Source organism: Athene cunicularia, unplaced genomic scaffold, assembly GCF_003259725.1.
Source record: "Athene cunicularia isolate RWA unplaced genomic scaffold, athCun1 SCF_3, whole genome shotgun sequence".
Classification (NCBI taxonomy): Eukaryota; Metazoa; Chordata; class Aves; order Strigiformes; family Strigidae; genus Athene; species Athene cunicularia.
This window is the reverse complement of record NW_020799377.1, coordinates 307,143-325,841: the sequence shown is the minus strand read 5'-3', so window position 1 is coordinate 325,841 and position 18,699 is coordinate 307,143. Positions and strand designations below refer to the sequence as shown.

Here is an 18,699-nt window from a genome sequence, read left to right as displayed (position 1 = left end):
TCATTTTTTTAAGTCATGACCTCTCATTTGGGGCAACACAAGTAACACAGTATGGCAGCATCTGGTCTGGCATCCTTTGCTGGCCAGTTACTTACTAGATTGCTACCATGGTCTCCAGTCAAGTGATACTGGAGAGCTTTGAGCCACAGGAATCCAAGAAGAGACCAGACACTGTCTTTTTCCTGGTTTACTCCCAGTTTGCAGACTGTCTACCACGCAGCCACTCTTTAAATGTAAGACTCGCAGTTCACCTGTCTTTCACTTAAAAACCCATAGCCTTCCCTGGAGATCCCACTGGGTGTGCATATCTCATGCTCTCGGGGCTTTAGGTGTCATATGAGCAAGAAGGTTTTCCAGGAAGGATCTAATGACTTCTGCTTTTTGGATCAAGTTTGAGAGATGACAGCTGACTAGAATATAGTAGATTTCCAAGTGAAATGCTCCTTGCCTTGGCCTTGCCCTCCCTAGGAGTAACGTGGTTTCCATTTCTGTTTAGGAAGGCAGGAAGTTTCTGTTGTCTACTCCGAGCATGACTGATCTTTTTGGCCAGAAGAGGTCACAAGCAATAAATCCCTCTTACCTGAAACAAGCTGTCCTTCTCTGCGACCTGTATTAAACCCTTCTGAGACCCTCTGCCAATTTTTTTTTTTTTTCTTTTTTTTTTTGTCTGGCTGCTGGTAATGTCCTAATCTCCTTGTCTTGCTTTAGATCAGAAAGAGGCTCAGAAAACCTACTGAATTAATTACCTGAGTACCAACGAAGCCTTGATCTGGCAGAGACACAACTCACTCCTGACTGCCCATGACAGACCCCAAAAGTGTGTTTGGCATTTCAGTGATTTCCATGGCAGTGATTTCAACACAACAAACAGATTTCACCAACTGTATAGGGCATTTCCAGATAGAAAGGGTCTGTAGTTGAATTCTGAGCAAGGATAAAGCACAGGGAATCTGAGCTTCAGTTGCATTGCCCATGCTGCAATGGGACATCTATTTTATATACATTTTACTGGCTAGGGAGGATTATGGAATCCTAGAGCTTGGGCCTGAGGTTTTTATATGAGCTGCTTGAAATCTGAAGCACAGTGCCAAGAATGATCAGTGCTCTCAGACAGCCATTTGGATGGCAAGTCACGAGAGTTTTCTCTGTATGTCATTTGCGTATAGGAATTTCCATACTGCAGTAGACCGTGTGTCTGCTCTGCTTACTCTGTCTCTAAGCTTGATCAATGCCACATGTTTTGCAGGAAACCATACGCCACAGCGCTCTATGATACTGCCTAATAGGTGAAAAAGGCTTCCTGTCTCTCCTGATGAGGAGTGCACACAGTGCATGGATGTACAGCAGAGAGACTAATTACCTGAAGCTCATCCAAGACACCAAGAGCCTTGATTTCACTATGATTTGGATGAAATCGGTGGGAGCAATCAGTTTAAAACTCCAGTTCACACGCTTTAGGATCTTTACCTGGCAGATGTGAATAGCTCCACTGATTTTGCTGGCATTGGGTCACTTAGAGTAACTGAGGATCAAGTCCCACAGGACACTACATCCTGCTTCCAGGTCAGATACACCCTCTTTTTTTGGTGAGGGTTTTTTGTCAACATGTAGCAATCACAGTATCCTGTGCTCCTCACTGTTAATTTACACTAGAAAACTTACCTTTACGCTGTCTGAACAGTGAGCGAGGACAGTTGGGGGTAAGAGCAGATAACTCAGACTGCACTTAATGCTTTGGCAAAACATGGATTTTCATCTTGGAATTTCCCATGTTCTAAAATGCAGGATTTCCTATCTGCCTTGGCATGGATGGATGGAAAAAACAATTCACTTAAAATAAACAGTTCCCAGGAGATGTGGAGCCAGGGAAGAGCCTCCTCAAATGCTGAGCACAAGGCCTGAAAGTCCAGTTCAAAGCTCATAAAGACAATAGAAGAAAAAAATCCTATTGAATTGAATGGGATCAGCCCTATATTCATTAAGCTTCAATGTTCTCCCATTCTTGTGCACAGATACCACATAGATACAGTCATCTATAGAAAACAGAACAAAAGCCACTAGCCTTTATGACCAGACCGAATTCCCACCGCTGAACTTCACCAAATTTATAATCCTGAAATCCCTTTGACATTGTAGCCGTTATACCAGCTTTCATGAACCTGGAGATTACCCTGCCAGTGAATGAGAGATCTCTAAATAGGAGTTGCTGATGGCCTGCAATGCGTAGAGACCTGCTGGTCACTCAGATGCAGCCACCTCTGAGGTGGAAGGTACCTGTCACACAGTGAGTGCAGCAAGAGTTAAAAAGAGAAAGCAAAAAATGTATCTTTCTAAACAAAGTCATAGTTGGAATTTGCCAGAATAATTCATGCCTAATGAGGTGTTAGCATTATTTTTTCTTGTTGTCTTCATGTGACGTGTTTTCTAGTTTCTAATATAGTCTTGATCTTAGACAATGCTGCTTTAACACAATGTCAGGGTTTTGTTTAATGCCTCATTTGGAACAGAGGGAAAATGAATGAAACACCAGTCTACACAATTATCCAAGATTGTCTTGGAGAACTCCCAGCACTGCCAGTCCAGTTTTTGAGAAATGATTAAGGCCCAACATGTAACAGAACCATGGGTCATAAAATCTCCTTACCTTCAACTTTCCCATTGCCTTTATGCTTGCTGTTTCGAAGGGGAGGCACTTCCAGTGAAACTATGCCTGAGTTCTCCAGGATGTTCACCTCCACCCGTAACCTCCCCACCAGCTGCTGGGGCCGGATGCTGACTGTATACTCATATTTTCCCAGTCGCCTTTGCAGAAGCTCTTCATAATGCAGTAGGAACCTGGCCTGCATCTTGCGAGGAATGAAGACAGAAGCTTTGAATGTCTCATAGCCATTCTCCCTGGAAGGAAAATCCAAAGACATCTTCACAGCCCATACACATCACACACCACCTCCTCCAGTGAATGATGAATCTGGATTTTGTTGGTCTAATAAATGTAATTCCTATCACTGAATGTGTGAAACCAGCAATAAAGAAAACATAATGCTTTGTAAAAGCATTGGGAACACAGGAGGTTTCCACTGGAGGAAAGCTCTTAAAAGATGAGATGACTTCTTACAGAGAGGAATATGACAGACGTGTATAACATGGAGCAGGGCCAGAGGAAAGGCTGCCACTTGGTTTCTTAAACAGAGGATTTGCAAGACCCATGTTTAATTCTTCACTTTGTCACTGTGGATTCATTGCAATATCTTAAGCAAAGTACAAATTAATTCCTCCTCCCTGATATTATCTGTTTATAGCTACATACTCAATGGGGAGAAATAGGACCCCTATGACAATTCTACCATTGGACACTTCTCTAGAAAGACTCTTCTCTTCTGACTGCCCACAGTGTGACATCATTCACCCAGTGTACAACTGACAGTCAGCTTTCTGTTGGCAGTTTGAAGTGAGATGAATTCCCACCTTTAGCCTTTATTGCCTTCAGCTGCCCTTCTGCTAATTTAATATGCTCCACCGCCCATTCAGTGCTCTGTAGTGTCCAGCTACCAGGCACTGATACGATGCCAGGCACTACTATTTGTCAATGGAAAATAAAAAAGCCACATAACAATGGAAAATGGAAACTTTTAATGTCATGCAGGGGTAACTTCAGAACTCAATAATATGAGATTTTGGGCATGCTCAAAAATTCAGTGAGCGATGAAAAGGATTTAAGACTTAGATTTATCTAACATGTCTGAAAAGATTTTTTTTTAATGTTAAACTTTAGGACAGTTGGAATGATGTAATGACAGGTAGTGATCACCTACAGAAAAGGATGCAACAGGGCATGATGAGAGAAATATAGTGCTTCAAGGGAAGTACAGAACTTTCAGGTTCTGCCAGTCTGTGTCTGGATCCTGAGGCAGCATCCTTTGCTATAGGCTCCTGATGGATTTTTCCTACCATGAATTCATCTAGTCACTTTCTGAACCCACTGTAAGTTTATCATCCATAATTTCTAGTGGTAAGAAACACAGTTTATGTGAAGAATACCTTATTTTGGCCATTTTGAATCTGACATCTGATCATTTAATTCAATTTTCTCTAGTTTTTCTATGAAAGACAGAAAATATAAATTCCTTATTCTCCTTCCAAATACCATTCATGATTTCAGATCTCTGTCAGACCTCTCTCCCCCCACAGTTCATCATTTCTCTGATCTGAAAATCAGTCTGTTTAGCTGTTCCTGATCATGTGTTCACATTGGAATAGTGCTACTATCCCAAGTAACTGAGAATAGTGCAGGATTTTCCAGAGCAACAAAATCCATCCAGTGGTGCATATTTTTGAGAGCTATTTAGGGGAATTTGGGCACCTGTGAAATCAGAGTGCTGCTAAAGAAGTGTGTTCAGGTGAACATACAGGCTTTTAGATCATTAAAGGGATGAGTCTTCCTGTCAGTGCTTGGCCAAGAGGACTAAACACAGTCAAGCACTGAGAAAAGGACAAGTAAACATGATTGCAAAAGGCTGCTTGTGATTCTGCCACTGACTAACTTTGTAAAGTTGTAACTTACTGAACTTCTGTGCGTCTTAATTTTCCTGCCTGTTATTCAGGAAGTAACAAGATTTCTTCCCCTCTTGAGTACATCCTGGATCATCTTGGAAGTGAAAATGTTGTGTAACAGGGATAGAAAAAGCCACATGCAATTTTACATGACTTGGAGTATGGGAATGACACCAGGCTGTGCTGACAACATTCTATTTAGCTGCTTCTTCCTATAAATCCATGAACGAGTATGCCCAAACAGCCCAAAATAAAGATGGGAGCAGAGTATGTCACTTCCCAGAACACAGTCAAATGCACAACACTTACCTTCCATCTGTGGGGCTCGGAGGTTTCTTGTGCCTTGCTTTGTCATCACTGCTATGTTTCTTTTCTTTCCCTGTGACTTCTCCATAATAAGTCTTGTTGCCGATGCTCCTGGAGAGACCAGAGATGTCAGTGTGACCACTCTGCACCCACAGACAAGAGACAGCTGTGCAGCTTGCTGTGGGAGGGCCCACAGACTGTGCACATGTGAATGCGCTGTGTGCTGCTGGTGTAACTCTAGTCCTAGAATCCACTCAAGCCACTGAGACAGAAGCCGACGTAGAAGTTCCCTGGCTGGTTATACCAGCAGAGTACATTTTTAGTCCAGGAGTTTTTCTCTCTAAAATCTCCAAAGCATAAGGATGCAAACCAGAAAGCAAAGCAATTGCCAAGAATCCCAACGAGCACTTTTTTCTGTTTGGACTTGGATCCACCATCTGTGTCAATACACATGGCAATATTCAGGATGATTGCTCTCAATTAGCTGCCTCCTTAACTAAAATGCTTCTGACTGGGAATGAGTTACAGGACCCTGAATTCCATATGGAAACAGCCCTTAACATACATTTTGGCTGGCCAATGACAAAAGACTTTTTTGCTCCTATTCACCCCAAATAGAAGTCTTTCTAAAAGAGCTGGTCCCCTATCTGCTATGGTTAGGTCCAAAGTTGTGGCCCCAGTATCTACCCACAGGGGGGATCTGAGCATGACCAAACCAAACATGGTTTTCAAACCAAGACCTTGATTTATTCCTTATTGACCCATTTCAGCATGAGCTTAGTTGCCCTCTGCTTGCTCTGTTATACACAGAATGACTAGCACCTCCAGCAGCAAGTCCACCTATCTGCTAGCTGCAGTTGACTCTCCTCTTCCATTGGAGAACCTGGAACAACAAGGAGTTTTTTAGGCACCACAGTCAGTTAGGCAAGGTAACTATTGTGCCAGTGTTGCTGAAACTATAGTTGGAAAGGTTTCTGAGGGATAGGAGAGACTTTTTCATCCAAATCAAAGAGCGACACAGAGAAGGAAGTTCTTAAAAGACACTCAGATGGGAAATAGAATAATTTTCTTCCCCAGGTACACTGAGGGCTTGAATCTTAGCATCCTGTTATCCAAGGACTTGCTCGGTGCTTTGGGGCCATGACCAGTCTCGGATGTAGTATAGCATGTGTCTGGTTTTATTTTTCCACAGAAACTCAAATAGACCTTGATAGAGCCCTACTGCAGTTAGTTTTTGAAATCTCAGAGACCTATCTGCGGAATGGAAGCACCATTGTCCAGCCAGCTGTCAGCATTACTTACTTACATGGTAAAGTTGGAGATGAAGGCTGCAGCTGGGATCTGCATCTCAAAGACACCTTCGCGCGCCTCAGATCCGCTGTTCACCATTGTGCACGACACCGTGGTGAAAGCATACCGGGAAATGATTGTGGATTTCACAGTGAATTCCGACATCCGAGGCCTGGTTTCCTGTAGGTATCAAAAGGTTATCTGTTAATACTGGCAGCCACATAACTCACCCCTTCAGTGTTTCAATGCCTTTAATAATATACTCAAGTAAATAACCATCCTATCAGTATTAGGCTCCCCTACAAAAAACAGTCAATGGCAAGCAAGGTGGGCTTGCCCTCAAAATTTCCGGGAAGCTGCAAAAGATAAACCAGAACTGTGGCACTGCCTTTGTTCATGCATAAGAGCAAAGGCCACAGTCATTCTCCAATGCTTGGGAAGAGTCCAGGAAGGATGAGAGGTTTGATTATGCCAGCCTTTATGTTGTGAGACACGCTGATAAAATCCACCTGGTATCCTAAATTGCACCCTTCAACTCTGACCATTGGAGAGGATCAGGATTAGTCCCTTATGGTCTTGGAAGAGAAGCCCAAAATATGTCTCCACAGAGTCCAGAACTGATGTCAGAGGAGCTCCCCATGGACTGTGCACAAGAGCAGATAGACGTAAGACCTCTTGAAAGACTGAAATCCCTGTGTTTGAAGCAGTACCTTCAAATTAATACAATCAGATCTGTAAATTATGTAAACAGAAAAAATGCTGAGACTCCATCCTGGACATCTCAGGCGATGGATGGAAGAGATTTAATAAGGAACACTGACACCGTGACATCTCAAGTAAAGTATTTTTTTTAGCCCACGCTGGATTCTTTCCAGCAGAGACAGAGCAGAGACTGCAAGAAATGACACATGATGTAGTAATGGAAGCTGAAAGCCAATTTCTGCTTCTTGGGAATGTGTTTTTGTGCATAAGTCCTGGGCTGGTGCATTTCTCCAGTCTAATGTGTTTTTTGACAGTCACGTCTCCATGGAACTGAACAGTTTTCTTCCTGGAAGAAGTATATTTAACTATAAGCAGCCCATGTGAAAAAAGTTATGTATGTTGCCTTAAGCAAAGACTGAGCCCTCAAAAGCAAAAGGAAGCTAAGGAGTAAATTACATCGCAAATACAGAGCAATTTCACTAAGTCAAATGCACCGAGACTCTTCCTATTGACGTTGATAAAAAGTCACAGTCACAGAAGACTTGTGAAGACATGAACATGCTCTTCAGCTGCACTTCCAGGATTTTTTTTTTTCCTGAACAAAAATAATTTTGACAAATTGCTTAAGAAAGGGAGCAAGCGTTTGTATGAGCAAGTATGACACAGGAACATTTCTGCAGTAGCTGACAGCATCAGAAGCAGTAATAAATGAGCATCTAACTAACCAAGTTGCTAGGCTAGTGAATTCCAGGCAAATGGAAGAATGAAAAGCCACTGGAAACAAACACAAAACTGTCAACAGACTTGGAATAAAGCCCCAGCTGCCTCCACTTTCGAGTCTTTGAAAGACTCTGGTAAATGTGTCTCGAACCTAATCATGATAGATATCTTTAACAGTTGGAGAATGTGTGATGTGCTCTGTACATCCTGCTTAGCAGAGGCTCAGCTCACATGGAGCACAATAACAAGAATTTGTCACTTCTAGGGTGTGATTCTTCTCACTGATTTCATACAGCTCAGTGCAATGGATCTAGACCAGAACACATCCGCCCAAATCTCATGTCCCCCCCTTAGGCTATCAGTGGCTTTTACTCAGTCGTTATTGATTAGAACTAGATCCTGTTAGTCTTTAGGCATGGCTTTCCAGTCTCATTATCCTGAAGGTGGACAGGATGAGGAGTTTTCATAGGAAGCAGTGTTGTAGGAATGTTTCCAGATATAATGAGCTGATGTTTCATTCCATCTTCCATACCACTAATTGCCTGTGGCATAGCAAGAGATACAGAGGATTTAATAACAGAAGTAAAAGAAAGAATCTGAAAATACAGCAAATTATTCGGTTCCAGATCTCCTGCACCCACTCCCACATTCTGCACTTCATCATAAGTTGTGGGTTCAAAGACAGTTGACAGCTCAACAGCCAAAGAGGATCAAGCCCTTTGACTTTCACTTGAGATGCAAGTGGTTCTGCAGTGACAGATCTACACTGAGTGTAACACTGAATGCAGCAATGGATTCACCTGAAGCCAGAAAGTCTTCAGAACATGACAGAGGACTTGAACTTGTCCTTGTTATGACAAGAATATAACAATGGTTGTATTGGGTGAGAACAAAAGCAATTCTAACCCTGTAGCCTATCACTGGTAGAGATCAATAGTACATGCTTAGAGCAGAGCGTAACATCAGTCCAACCTGTCCAACATGCACTGATACTACCCAGAAATATTCTCAAAGTTTTCAGTAATTTGTGGCTGAAGGAATCCCTGAGCCGAGGGTGGGGTTTTTGTGCTTAGTAAACCTCTGTAGATTTTTCGTCTATGACTTTACACATCTGTTTTTTGAATCCATGTAAACCTTTAACATCCACAACATCTCATAGCAAGGAGTTCCACAGCTTAACGATATTTTATATGAAGAACCTTGTCACTTTTTTGCTGAATTCACCATTTGATGGCTTCAACTGATCTCTATCCCACTGAACAAGTTCCAGCTCTGACACCCTCACAGCATAAGGAAAAGCAAAAACAAATGAAAAAAAAAAAAAGACATTCAACACCTCTCCCTCTTCCTGGTGGTTAGGAGTTGATGTTGGAGAAAGCAAACACTGAATAAGGGCATCACATACAACTGAGGATGAAAGAACCAATTCATCTTCCCATCCCTGGAAGGGATCTGCCATTCCTTGTATATCAAAAATATAAACAGTGGGGGCAGAGACAGTTTCCAAACAGGTTGCTAGGTCAGGCTTGGCGGGCAGCCCAAGTTCCAGTTTGCGATTCTTGCACATTCCCTGGAGCTCTTGCACAATCCATCAGTGCCTGATGCTCTGACTTACAGCTGCGCAAATGCCTGTTTGTTTTCTCCACTTTTTATTAAGGCCTTCAAAAGATGAGAGGCAGCACAAAGGAAAAAAACAAAACAAACCATTTGTTTAATATTATTATTCCTGTGACTTATTATCACTATTAAAAATAAAGCTAGGGAACGCCAAAGCAGCAGATTAGCACACTGCTATGAGGCAGGTTGGCTGGATGCTTTAATGAATTCAGGTGTCCTGGTTATTACTGGAAGCTGAAATTTTCTTGCCAAACAAATGATTTTATGCTTGTTTACATCAAATGTTTGGAAAGACAGAAGAGAGCTGAAGATAAATACATTCCAAATTTTTACCTTTATCGGTTGCCTTCATCAAAACAAATTGACCGTATCTCAGATTAGAAGTAATAAACTGGCAGTAAGACTGAGAGTTGCTCTCCTCTAAGATGCTGATTCAAATCTGTCAAAGATCAAAGGGACCAGAAGCTATTAACACGATGGCTGCTCAGTGTGTGAAATGAGTTCCTCCAGTTCTCAAATGGGAATTCCCCATCCCACAGAAAACCCAGAAAAATAACTGGCCGTGAACAGCAATATCTCTGGCTGCCTCTTTAGCCAAAGTTTTGACCTAAGCTGTGCAGCATTCAATGCAGCAGTATAGCCAGATCTCACAGATTTGCTGTACATCTAAAGCTTAGGTTCCCATGCTGAAAGAATATTGGCTTCCTTGTTTCATTCCTTTCTTCCAAAAATTTCGGACAGAGAAAAACAGAGATCTTCAAATTTCAAAGCAAACTCTTCCTTTCTTTTCAAATTCAATGAGATTTCATCAAGACTACGTTCACTACCTAGTTAAGGTTTGTAACAACTGGGATATTCTCTCTCCAAATCTGGGGTCGAGAAGATGGATTGGGAAGTATTAGAAGAACCCATACCTGTTGCATTGATCAAAATGAAGGGTCTTTTTACCTAGAATCTTACTCTACCATCACGCACTGATATTGTTCATTCCTGGGCACAGGGGTACACACACACATATATACATAGAACAAGTGTAATTCCCATGGGGTAAAATAAAGACAGAGAGTGATACATACCAGCCTCTGCAAAAATTTGGCCTGTCTTGGAACACGGCGTGCAACCTGCAAAGAGTTAAGGGAGTTAATGGAGCCTAGTTAACTTACAGAAGACATGTTACTTGTTTAAATCCAGACACATGTTCCTCTGGTTAAAATTAAAACCTGAATCTCTTCTATATTAATAGACCCGCTGATCAAAGCTCAGCAGTGGAATGCGGCTCTCGCAGGCAAGGAGGTACTGTGTGTTTTACAAATGTTAGTTGTCAAGAGACGCTCTATAGGAAGACAGGAACCTCAGCCTTTAGCCCTAGCCCTGGACGCTATGTCTTGGCCCTGGAAGGGTATTCCCTGATAGCTTCCTAGGTGTCACTGTCCTTGCCCCGTTGCTCAGTATAGGGCACATGATGAGAAGGTCCCCAACGCTCATCAAATGCCACACAGGGCCCATCTGCATCCTCAGGTAAGTAAAAGCCGAAGCCCATTCCCCAGCCCAGCTGTGGTTTGCATCTGTGCAAGAGCCCTCAGCACACATCGTGGGTTACAGACAGCGGGCAGGGAGAGGGCTGAGGGCACGACAAGCCCAGTCACCGGAGGCTGTCCTCAGCTCAGCGCAGTGTGGCTGCTTCGAGCTTGAGCAGCAGCCAGGTTAAAACCTAACACCCATGTGGTGGGGCTTAGCAAGCATCACCCCATTCTGCTGCATGTCTGGACCGGCTCCAGGGGAGGACTTGTGTAAATTAATGTTATGGCATCAGCTTTATTGATATTACCTCAACAGCAGATCTGTTGCCTACAAACTTGCCACAGGTGCTGTAGACAGGAAAGCACTGGTCATGTGCAAAAAGGGAATAAAGATATTAAACTCAGCCACAGATTATATTATGAAACAAAGAGATTCACCTATGACAATGCAATCGTATTCATTGGACCGCCCTTCACAACAACAACAACAATTCCTCTGACTTCTTCCCTACACATGGTGCAAGTCTCAGCTTAGCAACATGTTCAAATCAAATTCCTCCCCAAAACAGAGTACAAGTCTCTTGTCAATGAAGTAAGCCAAGTGACTTCTTAAAATGTCAGTGAAACTCCAGAGAGCAGAGGAATGCAATGATATTTTTTTACCTGATTTGCCCTTTCTGTTGATTTACACTGGAATAACAGTAGTCCTTGCCAAAGAAATTATTTTATGTCTGTTTATATCATGCATTGAAAATCTCAGGAAAGCCCAATGGAGAAATTAAAGTCTCCCCCGCTAAGGTCTTTATTATTTCCTTCTGCACTATTTTAGCCAACATATTGTAAAATTAGAACCAAGGAAAAACAGCTCCCTTGGGAAATTCTCAACGGAGGGGAGAGAGGAGAGGGAAAAGAGAGGGGAGGGAAAGAGGAGAGAGGAGGAGAGAGGAGAGAGGAGAGAGGAGAGAGGAGAGAGGAATTATTTGCAGTTTAAATTTTTGAAGAAAATTTCTATCTGGATCTGTTATCTCAGGCAAGTAAAGCACCTCAGGAGCCTGCTGTGAGAGGCTGCAGAGTCTCCATCACTAAGTTCTTCAGAACAAGCCAGACAACTGTGGAATTGGTCCTGCTTCAAGCAATGGCAGGAATGAGAGATCAGTGGCCCTCAGTACTTTTTTTACCAAAGAACTACCTTTTGGAACAAATCCACCTGTCACCCTGTATGGAATGGTCACAATGGTTTTTACTGACTAATTGGTGAAACTGGAAATTTGGTTACTGGTTTTATCTTTCCCCACCACACACCCCTTTTGTTTGCTTGCTTATTTGCATAAGAAGGCTTTGTATGACTTGGCTCCTTCAAAAGCTACCTTCTAAGGTACTGAGGATAACCAGTAGACAACGGTGTACAGTTAAGGATCACCAGAATCTGTCTGCTAGGACTTCATGAGTACTGTGAAAACACTGCTGCAGGATTTATGATACTGACTAGTCCATCGGCTGTTTTGAATCAGGCAGCTTCACCAGCATAACCTAATGGAACAATTTCCAAGTTACCATCAATCTTTAGCTGTAAAGCCTTCCAAAGCACTCATTAAAGCCTAATAATTGCTAGTAGTGACCCCATACCTGTTGCTGCCTGCTAGCGTTAGTATGGTATACAGAGAATAAGCTGGGCAGTAGCAACCCAACTACCCGTGAAGAGTTGTTGAGAAGAACTACCTCTAGTGCAACAGTAGTAACTAGCAACCTTGTTAACTACCTTGGCAGAGTAGGATCATTGGATAAGGCAACAAGTAATCCACACTCATTGCAAATACCACTATGCTGCAAAGTCCTGTGTCTGTACTTGCCTTTGTGTAGGAAGATCCTCCCAGGATGGTACAGTTAAATGCAGCCCTTTACACTTTCCCGAATCATTTAGAGATTTGTTTATAGTTTAGAATCTTGATCTAGGCAAGCACCTGCCTGTCCTAAACCTGACTCTTGTGTTCAGTGAAGACAGACAGATGTCCTCTTCTAGATCTGGCTGTCCCAGGGGACTAGGTCCATCACCTCTATTTATACATCACTGCTTTTCTGTTGGAAGTTACTGCTGTCACTGTTCTGCTGGCAACACAGCTCCTTGTGAAAATACCCTCATTTGCCTCAAGCAAGATCAGACAGATTATTTCAGCACTGTGAGCCAGTTGCTTGAGCTTTGCAACTGATTTTCCCCCTAAAGCAGATAAATGAGTGTTCTCAGATACCACTCCACAGGCAAGAGAGTGGTGGAGATATTCTCTGCCTCTTGGATAGGTGGGTCTACAAGACAATGTTGGTTTGAGGCTGAATTCCCCAACAAGGAATATCAGTTCACAGTAATCAGGATCTACAATGAAGTCGCTGAGGTCCTCATAGGGGAGAGACATGGGGACTTCTGGAGAGAGATTCTTCCCATTCTAGGTGGGATGAGTGATTGAATGACCAACTCTGAGATGGGTACAGACATATATGAAGAATCTCATTCTTCCTGCTTACTGTATGGCAGAAGAGGCCAAATACAGGCATTCACTGACATTTTAATCATGCTAGGGTATCCTACCTGCCCTTCAGCAAGACACAGGTCTTCCATAGGTCCTGTATTGTATCTGCCAGTCCCACATGGGTGTTTCAGAAACGACAAAGCCTCCCAGATCTGATCAAATTTAGACAACTGATTGATGCCCTAAGTGACCCAAAGTCATACATGATAGCTGGTATGGACCTGAAGGATGTGAGCACAGATCTGAAGCTCACAGTCTCCCAAACCACCACCCAAACTCTCTTGCTAACTTGCAAAAAGTTCATTGCCCTTTCAGCCCTGCTTCCCCAGGAAATCTAAGGCGCACACATTGAGACAACATAAGAGTCCTCACTTGCAGAATATTTTTTTTTTTTCTTTCCTGGTCAAGAAGCATTTTACAAACTGAAACTTGTGGTTCATTTCATCCAGCATGAGTTAAAAATCACATAACGGTAAGACTGAAACCATAGGCAGAAAAACTTTCCTCCAAGCCTAAAATACTCTGAATTACTCAGACTGGCGCGTGGCCAGGACACTGCGTTAACTCCCTTGTCCCTTTGAAAGGTCTTGCTAGCACAGCTATGGAGATGTCAGATTTGAACGCATCCCCCGGCAGTAGCACCCATCGTGGGAGGGTGCCGGTGCTCTCCTGGCTCAGCACCTCCAACAACTACCTTGTTGGTTAGTAGCAGCTTCCCATGGCGCTGAGCCACAGCCATGGGCATGCTGCAAGGACGGGTGCAATAAATGTGGCTTTAGCAAACTGCCCTGTGCGTTGATACTGATAATCAAGAGGGGACAAGCCAGCCCCAGCCACCCGAACGACAACCGCCTCAAAAACCTACTTGCTCCATGATGCTGTCGTCTGCCATCAGCTCCTCCTCCAGGTACCTCGCCATCAGCTCTGAGTCGGGCTGCCCCGCTGAGGTGGAGAAGCCCCAGCAGAGCCACAGCCAGAGGATCATGGTGGAGGGGAGCGCAGGCCGGGGCTGCCTGCCCCGCAGGTGAGAGGGGAGCCCCGCTGCCTGCAGCTCCTGCCTGTGCTGCCAGGCGGGCTGCGAGGAGGCTGACAGGAGGCGAGACGACCCACCCTCTTCTCCTCCTTCCCAGCTCGGGACCGGCCCCTTTTCCACTCAGGGCGGCTGCCCGTGCTGCCGGGGAGCCCTGCAGGGTTTCCGTCCTCCAGCTGCTCCCCTCAGCCGGGAGTGCCACGGACCACCGGGCAGGAGCCACCGCCATGCCCCTCCCGGTGCCACTCTCAGCCCCCATCTCGCCTCGGGCAGCGGAGAGGGGTGGCACCGGGGGTCCCTGAGGTGCTGCTGCCTGTCATTTTGGCACCAGAGCACCCCAGCCCGGGGTGGCCCTCAGCTGGGGAGAAGGTTGAGGGGACATTTCCTCCACGCGGCTGGGTGCTGAGGCAGGGCCTAAGATGGCCGCCCTGCCCGAGGGGCTGCTGCCCAGTGCCGGCGGGAGCTGGAAGGATGCGCCGGGCTGCCGGGGTGTCTCCTCACGGGGTCACCCACGGAATCAGGCAGTCCTGAACAGCTTACACCCCCATTCATATTAAAAAATGCCCTCCTACCCACCCCTTAGGGAGCACAATTGAAGGACACGCTTCAAGGCTGGGGCTTTACCAAGGAGCGGTAAAACCCTCCATTTTCCCCTCTCTGAAGGGGCACCTTCTCCTACTCCCCAGTCAGGAGAGCCCTGGTTTGTTTGTGACAGCTGCCCCAGGGCCCGCCATCCCGGAGCAGGGCAGGGCTCCCTTCACACCCTCCCCTTGGCACACCACGGGGCAGCCAGGTGCCTCCCCGCCGGTGCAGACAGCCAAGACCCATGCTTTCACCCCACTTTCTTCTCATCTGGACTCTGTTTCTCAGCTGGGCAAAGCTGCGGTGAGCCTCCTGTTCTTCCCTCGGTTTCGCAGAAGCAGAGCCCTGGGTCCCCACCGCGCAGCATGGACCAGGTACTTCTCGTTCCCAGGCGCTTGGGAACTTGCATCTGCAGTGCTCACCTAACCCCAGATCAGACACATTTACTACTTCATTTTCCTAGGCCAGCAGTAACTTCTTAAATCCAGCAGACCCAAATTTCCTCTCTTTTTTGTTTGGTTTGGTTTTATTTTTTTCAGGTGCTAGGTGCTGCATGCACAAACCTGTCAGGATTCAAATTCAAGCTACTGTACTTTCTTTTTTCTTTCCAACTCTGTGTCATCAGGAACTGAAGCTGTTTTCCTTCAGCTCCAGCCCATGGCAATGACAGTCCAATGAGTGGCTCAATGTCTCTTGGCCTTGCTGGAATGTATAAACACACTCTCAGGCCACTGAAGATTCTACTTCTGGACAGACACATGTGCACCCACCTGAAAGTGTATGTCCACTAAAAGCATATGTCCTGGGAGCATTATGTCCTCTAAATGTAGCTTGTTTAATGGAGGAGCAAGAAGGTGCTTGCCCCCCATCCAGAAGGGATTAAGGGAAACTGGAGATGGAGTAAAGGGAAGGGACAGAAATGTTGATGTCTTTGGAACTCCCCTTCAGCAAATCAGTCACCCAGGCTTAGGCTGTGGCCACACCATGTTCACACACAGGCCTCTTGTGGCATTGCCAGAAGGAAGAAAGGAATTAAAAGCCTGGCCAGCCCCTTTCCCACTGGGACCACTCCACCACTGGCAGGTACAAGGGCCTCTGAAGTGGCCACATCCCCGATGGGAGCTGCAGAACTGCACAGCACTGCAGGGAATGACAAAGGGCTTACATGGCTGGAGAAGATGGTAGGAGAAAGCTGGAGGGAGGGTGGGGAAAGATGCTTCAGGCCCCCAGAAACACCCCAGATAGTTGCTGTGCTGATCTTGTCACTGCCAAAAGATGGTCAAAGCCATTACCCTCAGCTCTTCACCATTTCAAATGGAGATGGAAGAGAGCTCAACAATCCACTTGGGGTTCAAAAAAGACTTCAAAGCAATGGTTCAGGATGAGACCTGATTTAAGAACTGACAAAAAATGTTTTGAAGTGTTTTTCAGCTGCATCCAGTTTATTCCAGCTTCTGCATGTCTTGTCCAGCTCAGACACAGAAGAATGAGCACACTCCTGGGCTCCAGATGAAGTGGGGCTGCAGCCTCCTGTGCCCTCTCTACTGGCATTAGGATGGGCTGCTCCTCAACCTTCTTTATGTTTTACTAACTAGGGGCCACAGCTGAATAAAAGTCTTGCAGCTCTCCAGCACATGCTTAGAAATGCTGGAAACTGGCATTTGAAACAATATATATAGGATGATTTTCCTACTGGTTTTGGAAAATCTAGAGGAAACTTAAGCACCCCTGTAAAAGTGAGTAAAAATTGCCCTGCTAAACCCTAGAGTAGTGTCTGGGCAGGATGGGGAGATGTTTGCCAGCTTGAAATAACCACTGGGCAGTCAGGAGACATATGGAGAAACATCCCAATCTCACCAGCTATCACTGTTTGACTCCTGATCAGTACTCAGCTTGTTTCATCAGCTACTCTGCTCTTCCCATTGCACAGGTGAGGAGCTGAGGGCCAGAGTAAACCAAAACAGTGAGGCAGTGAAAAGATATTGCAGTAAAGCTGATCATAAGCACATCTGGTGAAAGGAGGAGATCCAGACCAAAACAGGACCCTAGAGCAGGTATGGGATAACCAACAGGCATGAGGGAATGAGCTGGGATAAGCACTGCTCTTCCCAAAGTGATCCAGAGCAGCCAGTTCTGCTCATCTGCCCTTAGCAAGGGCACCTAAGGACACAGCACATAGCTAAGTAAGACCAAGGTCTGTTTTAACATGGTTCAGATGCAGTTAGGTTTGGTGAGTGAACATTAAGCCTGGGGTCTTGATTGTTCACATTATCCCCTCTTCCCCTTCCTGGGAATCTCCTGATTTTGGGGACGAACGTGGCAGGCACTGTTCTGGGGATGCCGTTGGAGACCAAGATAAGCAGTTACTCAGGTGTGTTCACATTAGACATGTTTGATGCTGACTTTTGCCGATTTAGCAAGATGAGCAGCTGTTCTTTGGGTGGGAGCTCAGCAAATTAAATTGCCTAGCATGCCTGCGGCCAGCATGAGCAGAGACACTGGAGAGAGGCATGATCTAACAGCTGAGCCTCCACGCACGTTTCACCTGGAACAGATCATGTTATATTAAGGAATGTCTCTGTGTTGACACACAAACACATGCACCTTGGTGGTGCTCTGCCTTCACACATCTGCATCCCCCTTTTTCCATGCAAGGCTCATGAGTAGGACTAGTCTCCCACTTTTTCAACATACCAGTTAAATAAACCCTGCAGGGAGCGTTGAAGCTAACGAAAAAGTTGGCACTTTCTAGCTTGAGCAGGGGTTTTCCAGGCTCCAGACTAAAGTTGAGGCAACAAGATCAGAGCTTCATTTGGTCCTAACATTAGTGCCATGGCTGCATGGATTCCTGAATTTAAGATTTCCAGTTCTCTGTTCTTCTAGGTAAAAGAATGAGACACCAGACACCCAACTCATGCAGAGGCACCTATATTAAATGCACAAATAGAAGTGTCTGAACCAGGAGCTAAACCTACCCAAAGCACAAACAAACGGTAGAATTTAGCGGCATGCAAAGCCAGTAATTTGATAAAAAAATTGGCAAGGGTCCCAAGGTGTTACACAGGCATAGACATAGATAAATGTCCAGAGGTAAAATTCATTACAGTGAAGACCAGGCAATTGCATTAAGTATTTTCTTTCCAGTCTTAACCTAATCAATCTTCTCTGAAACATCTGGATGGGACCTGATGATCCCCAGTTCTGACACTATCTGGGAGGTGCCTGTGTTCTTGAAAGGTCTTTTCTGGGGTCCCAGTGGCTGCTGATCTCCCTGTTGCCATTAACTGTGTGCCCCATGTCCCAAGAGATCATTTCAGAAATTAAAAATCTGGTATTGTTCTGATGAAATACACCCAAAGTCTCTGCCAAAGAGCCCTGGTGCTGGGGATGTCTGACTCTGTCTGGGGGACATCAGGGCAAACAGTCAGGTCACCGAGTCCTGGTACCTGGTGTGTCTCTGCTGAATGGCAGTACAAAGAGAAGAAAGTTGAAGCACCAAGAAAGCCCTTTCTGTATGTCCATATCATTTCCCGGGATGGCTGGGGTGTAGTGGGATGAATGTCAGGGTAGTAGGCACCCTGGGTAAGTGTGTTGTCCTGTTCTTACCTAGATCAGTGGAAATTTTCAGATAAGAAATTCAATATGGGAATGGGAAACTATTATGAGCTGTCTCATAAGGCACAGAAACTGTGAGTATTTCTCCCCAGGTGCAAGCCAGGTTAATACAATTTAATTATTCTGAGGGACAGACTCTTCCCAGCAGTCACTCCAAGTGCTTCAGGGAGGACAGTGCATGAACATTTCCTTCCAGAGGAATCCCAACCACAAGAGGACAACTCATAAAACAGCCCAACAGACA

General features: G+C 45.0%; 1 protein-coding gene across 2 annotated transcripts in view; it reads right to left on the bottom strand.

The window, feature by feature from the left end:
* ITIH5 (inter-alpha-trypsin inhibitor heavy chain family member 5) overlaps positions 1–14,375 on the bottom strand; it is a 56,028-nt gene extending 41,653 nt beyond the window's left edge. For both annotated transcript variants that reach the window (XM_026867361.1, XM_026867360.1), the window contains exons 1-5: positions 14,094–14,375; positions 10,263–10,307; positions 6,164–6,327; positions 4,861–4,968; positions 2,645–2,895 (exon numbers count right to left, since the gene is read on the bottom strand). In XM_026867361.1, the coding sequence (XP_026723162.1) occupies positions 2,645–2,895; positions 4,861–4,968; positions 6,164–6,327; positions 10,263–10,307; positions 14,094–14,213 (688 nt within the window). In that variant the 5' untranslated portion in view covers positions 14,214–14,375. The remainder of the gene's footprint in view (positions 1–2,644; positions 2,896–4,860; positions 4,969–6,163; positions 6,328–10,262; positions 10,308–14,093) is intronic.
* Between the last annotated feature and the right edge of the window lie 4,324 nt (positions 14,376–18,699).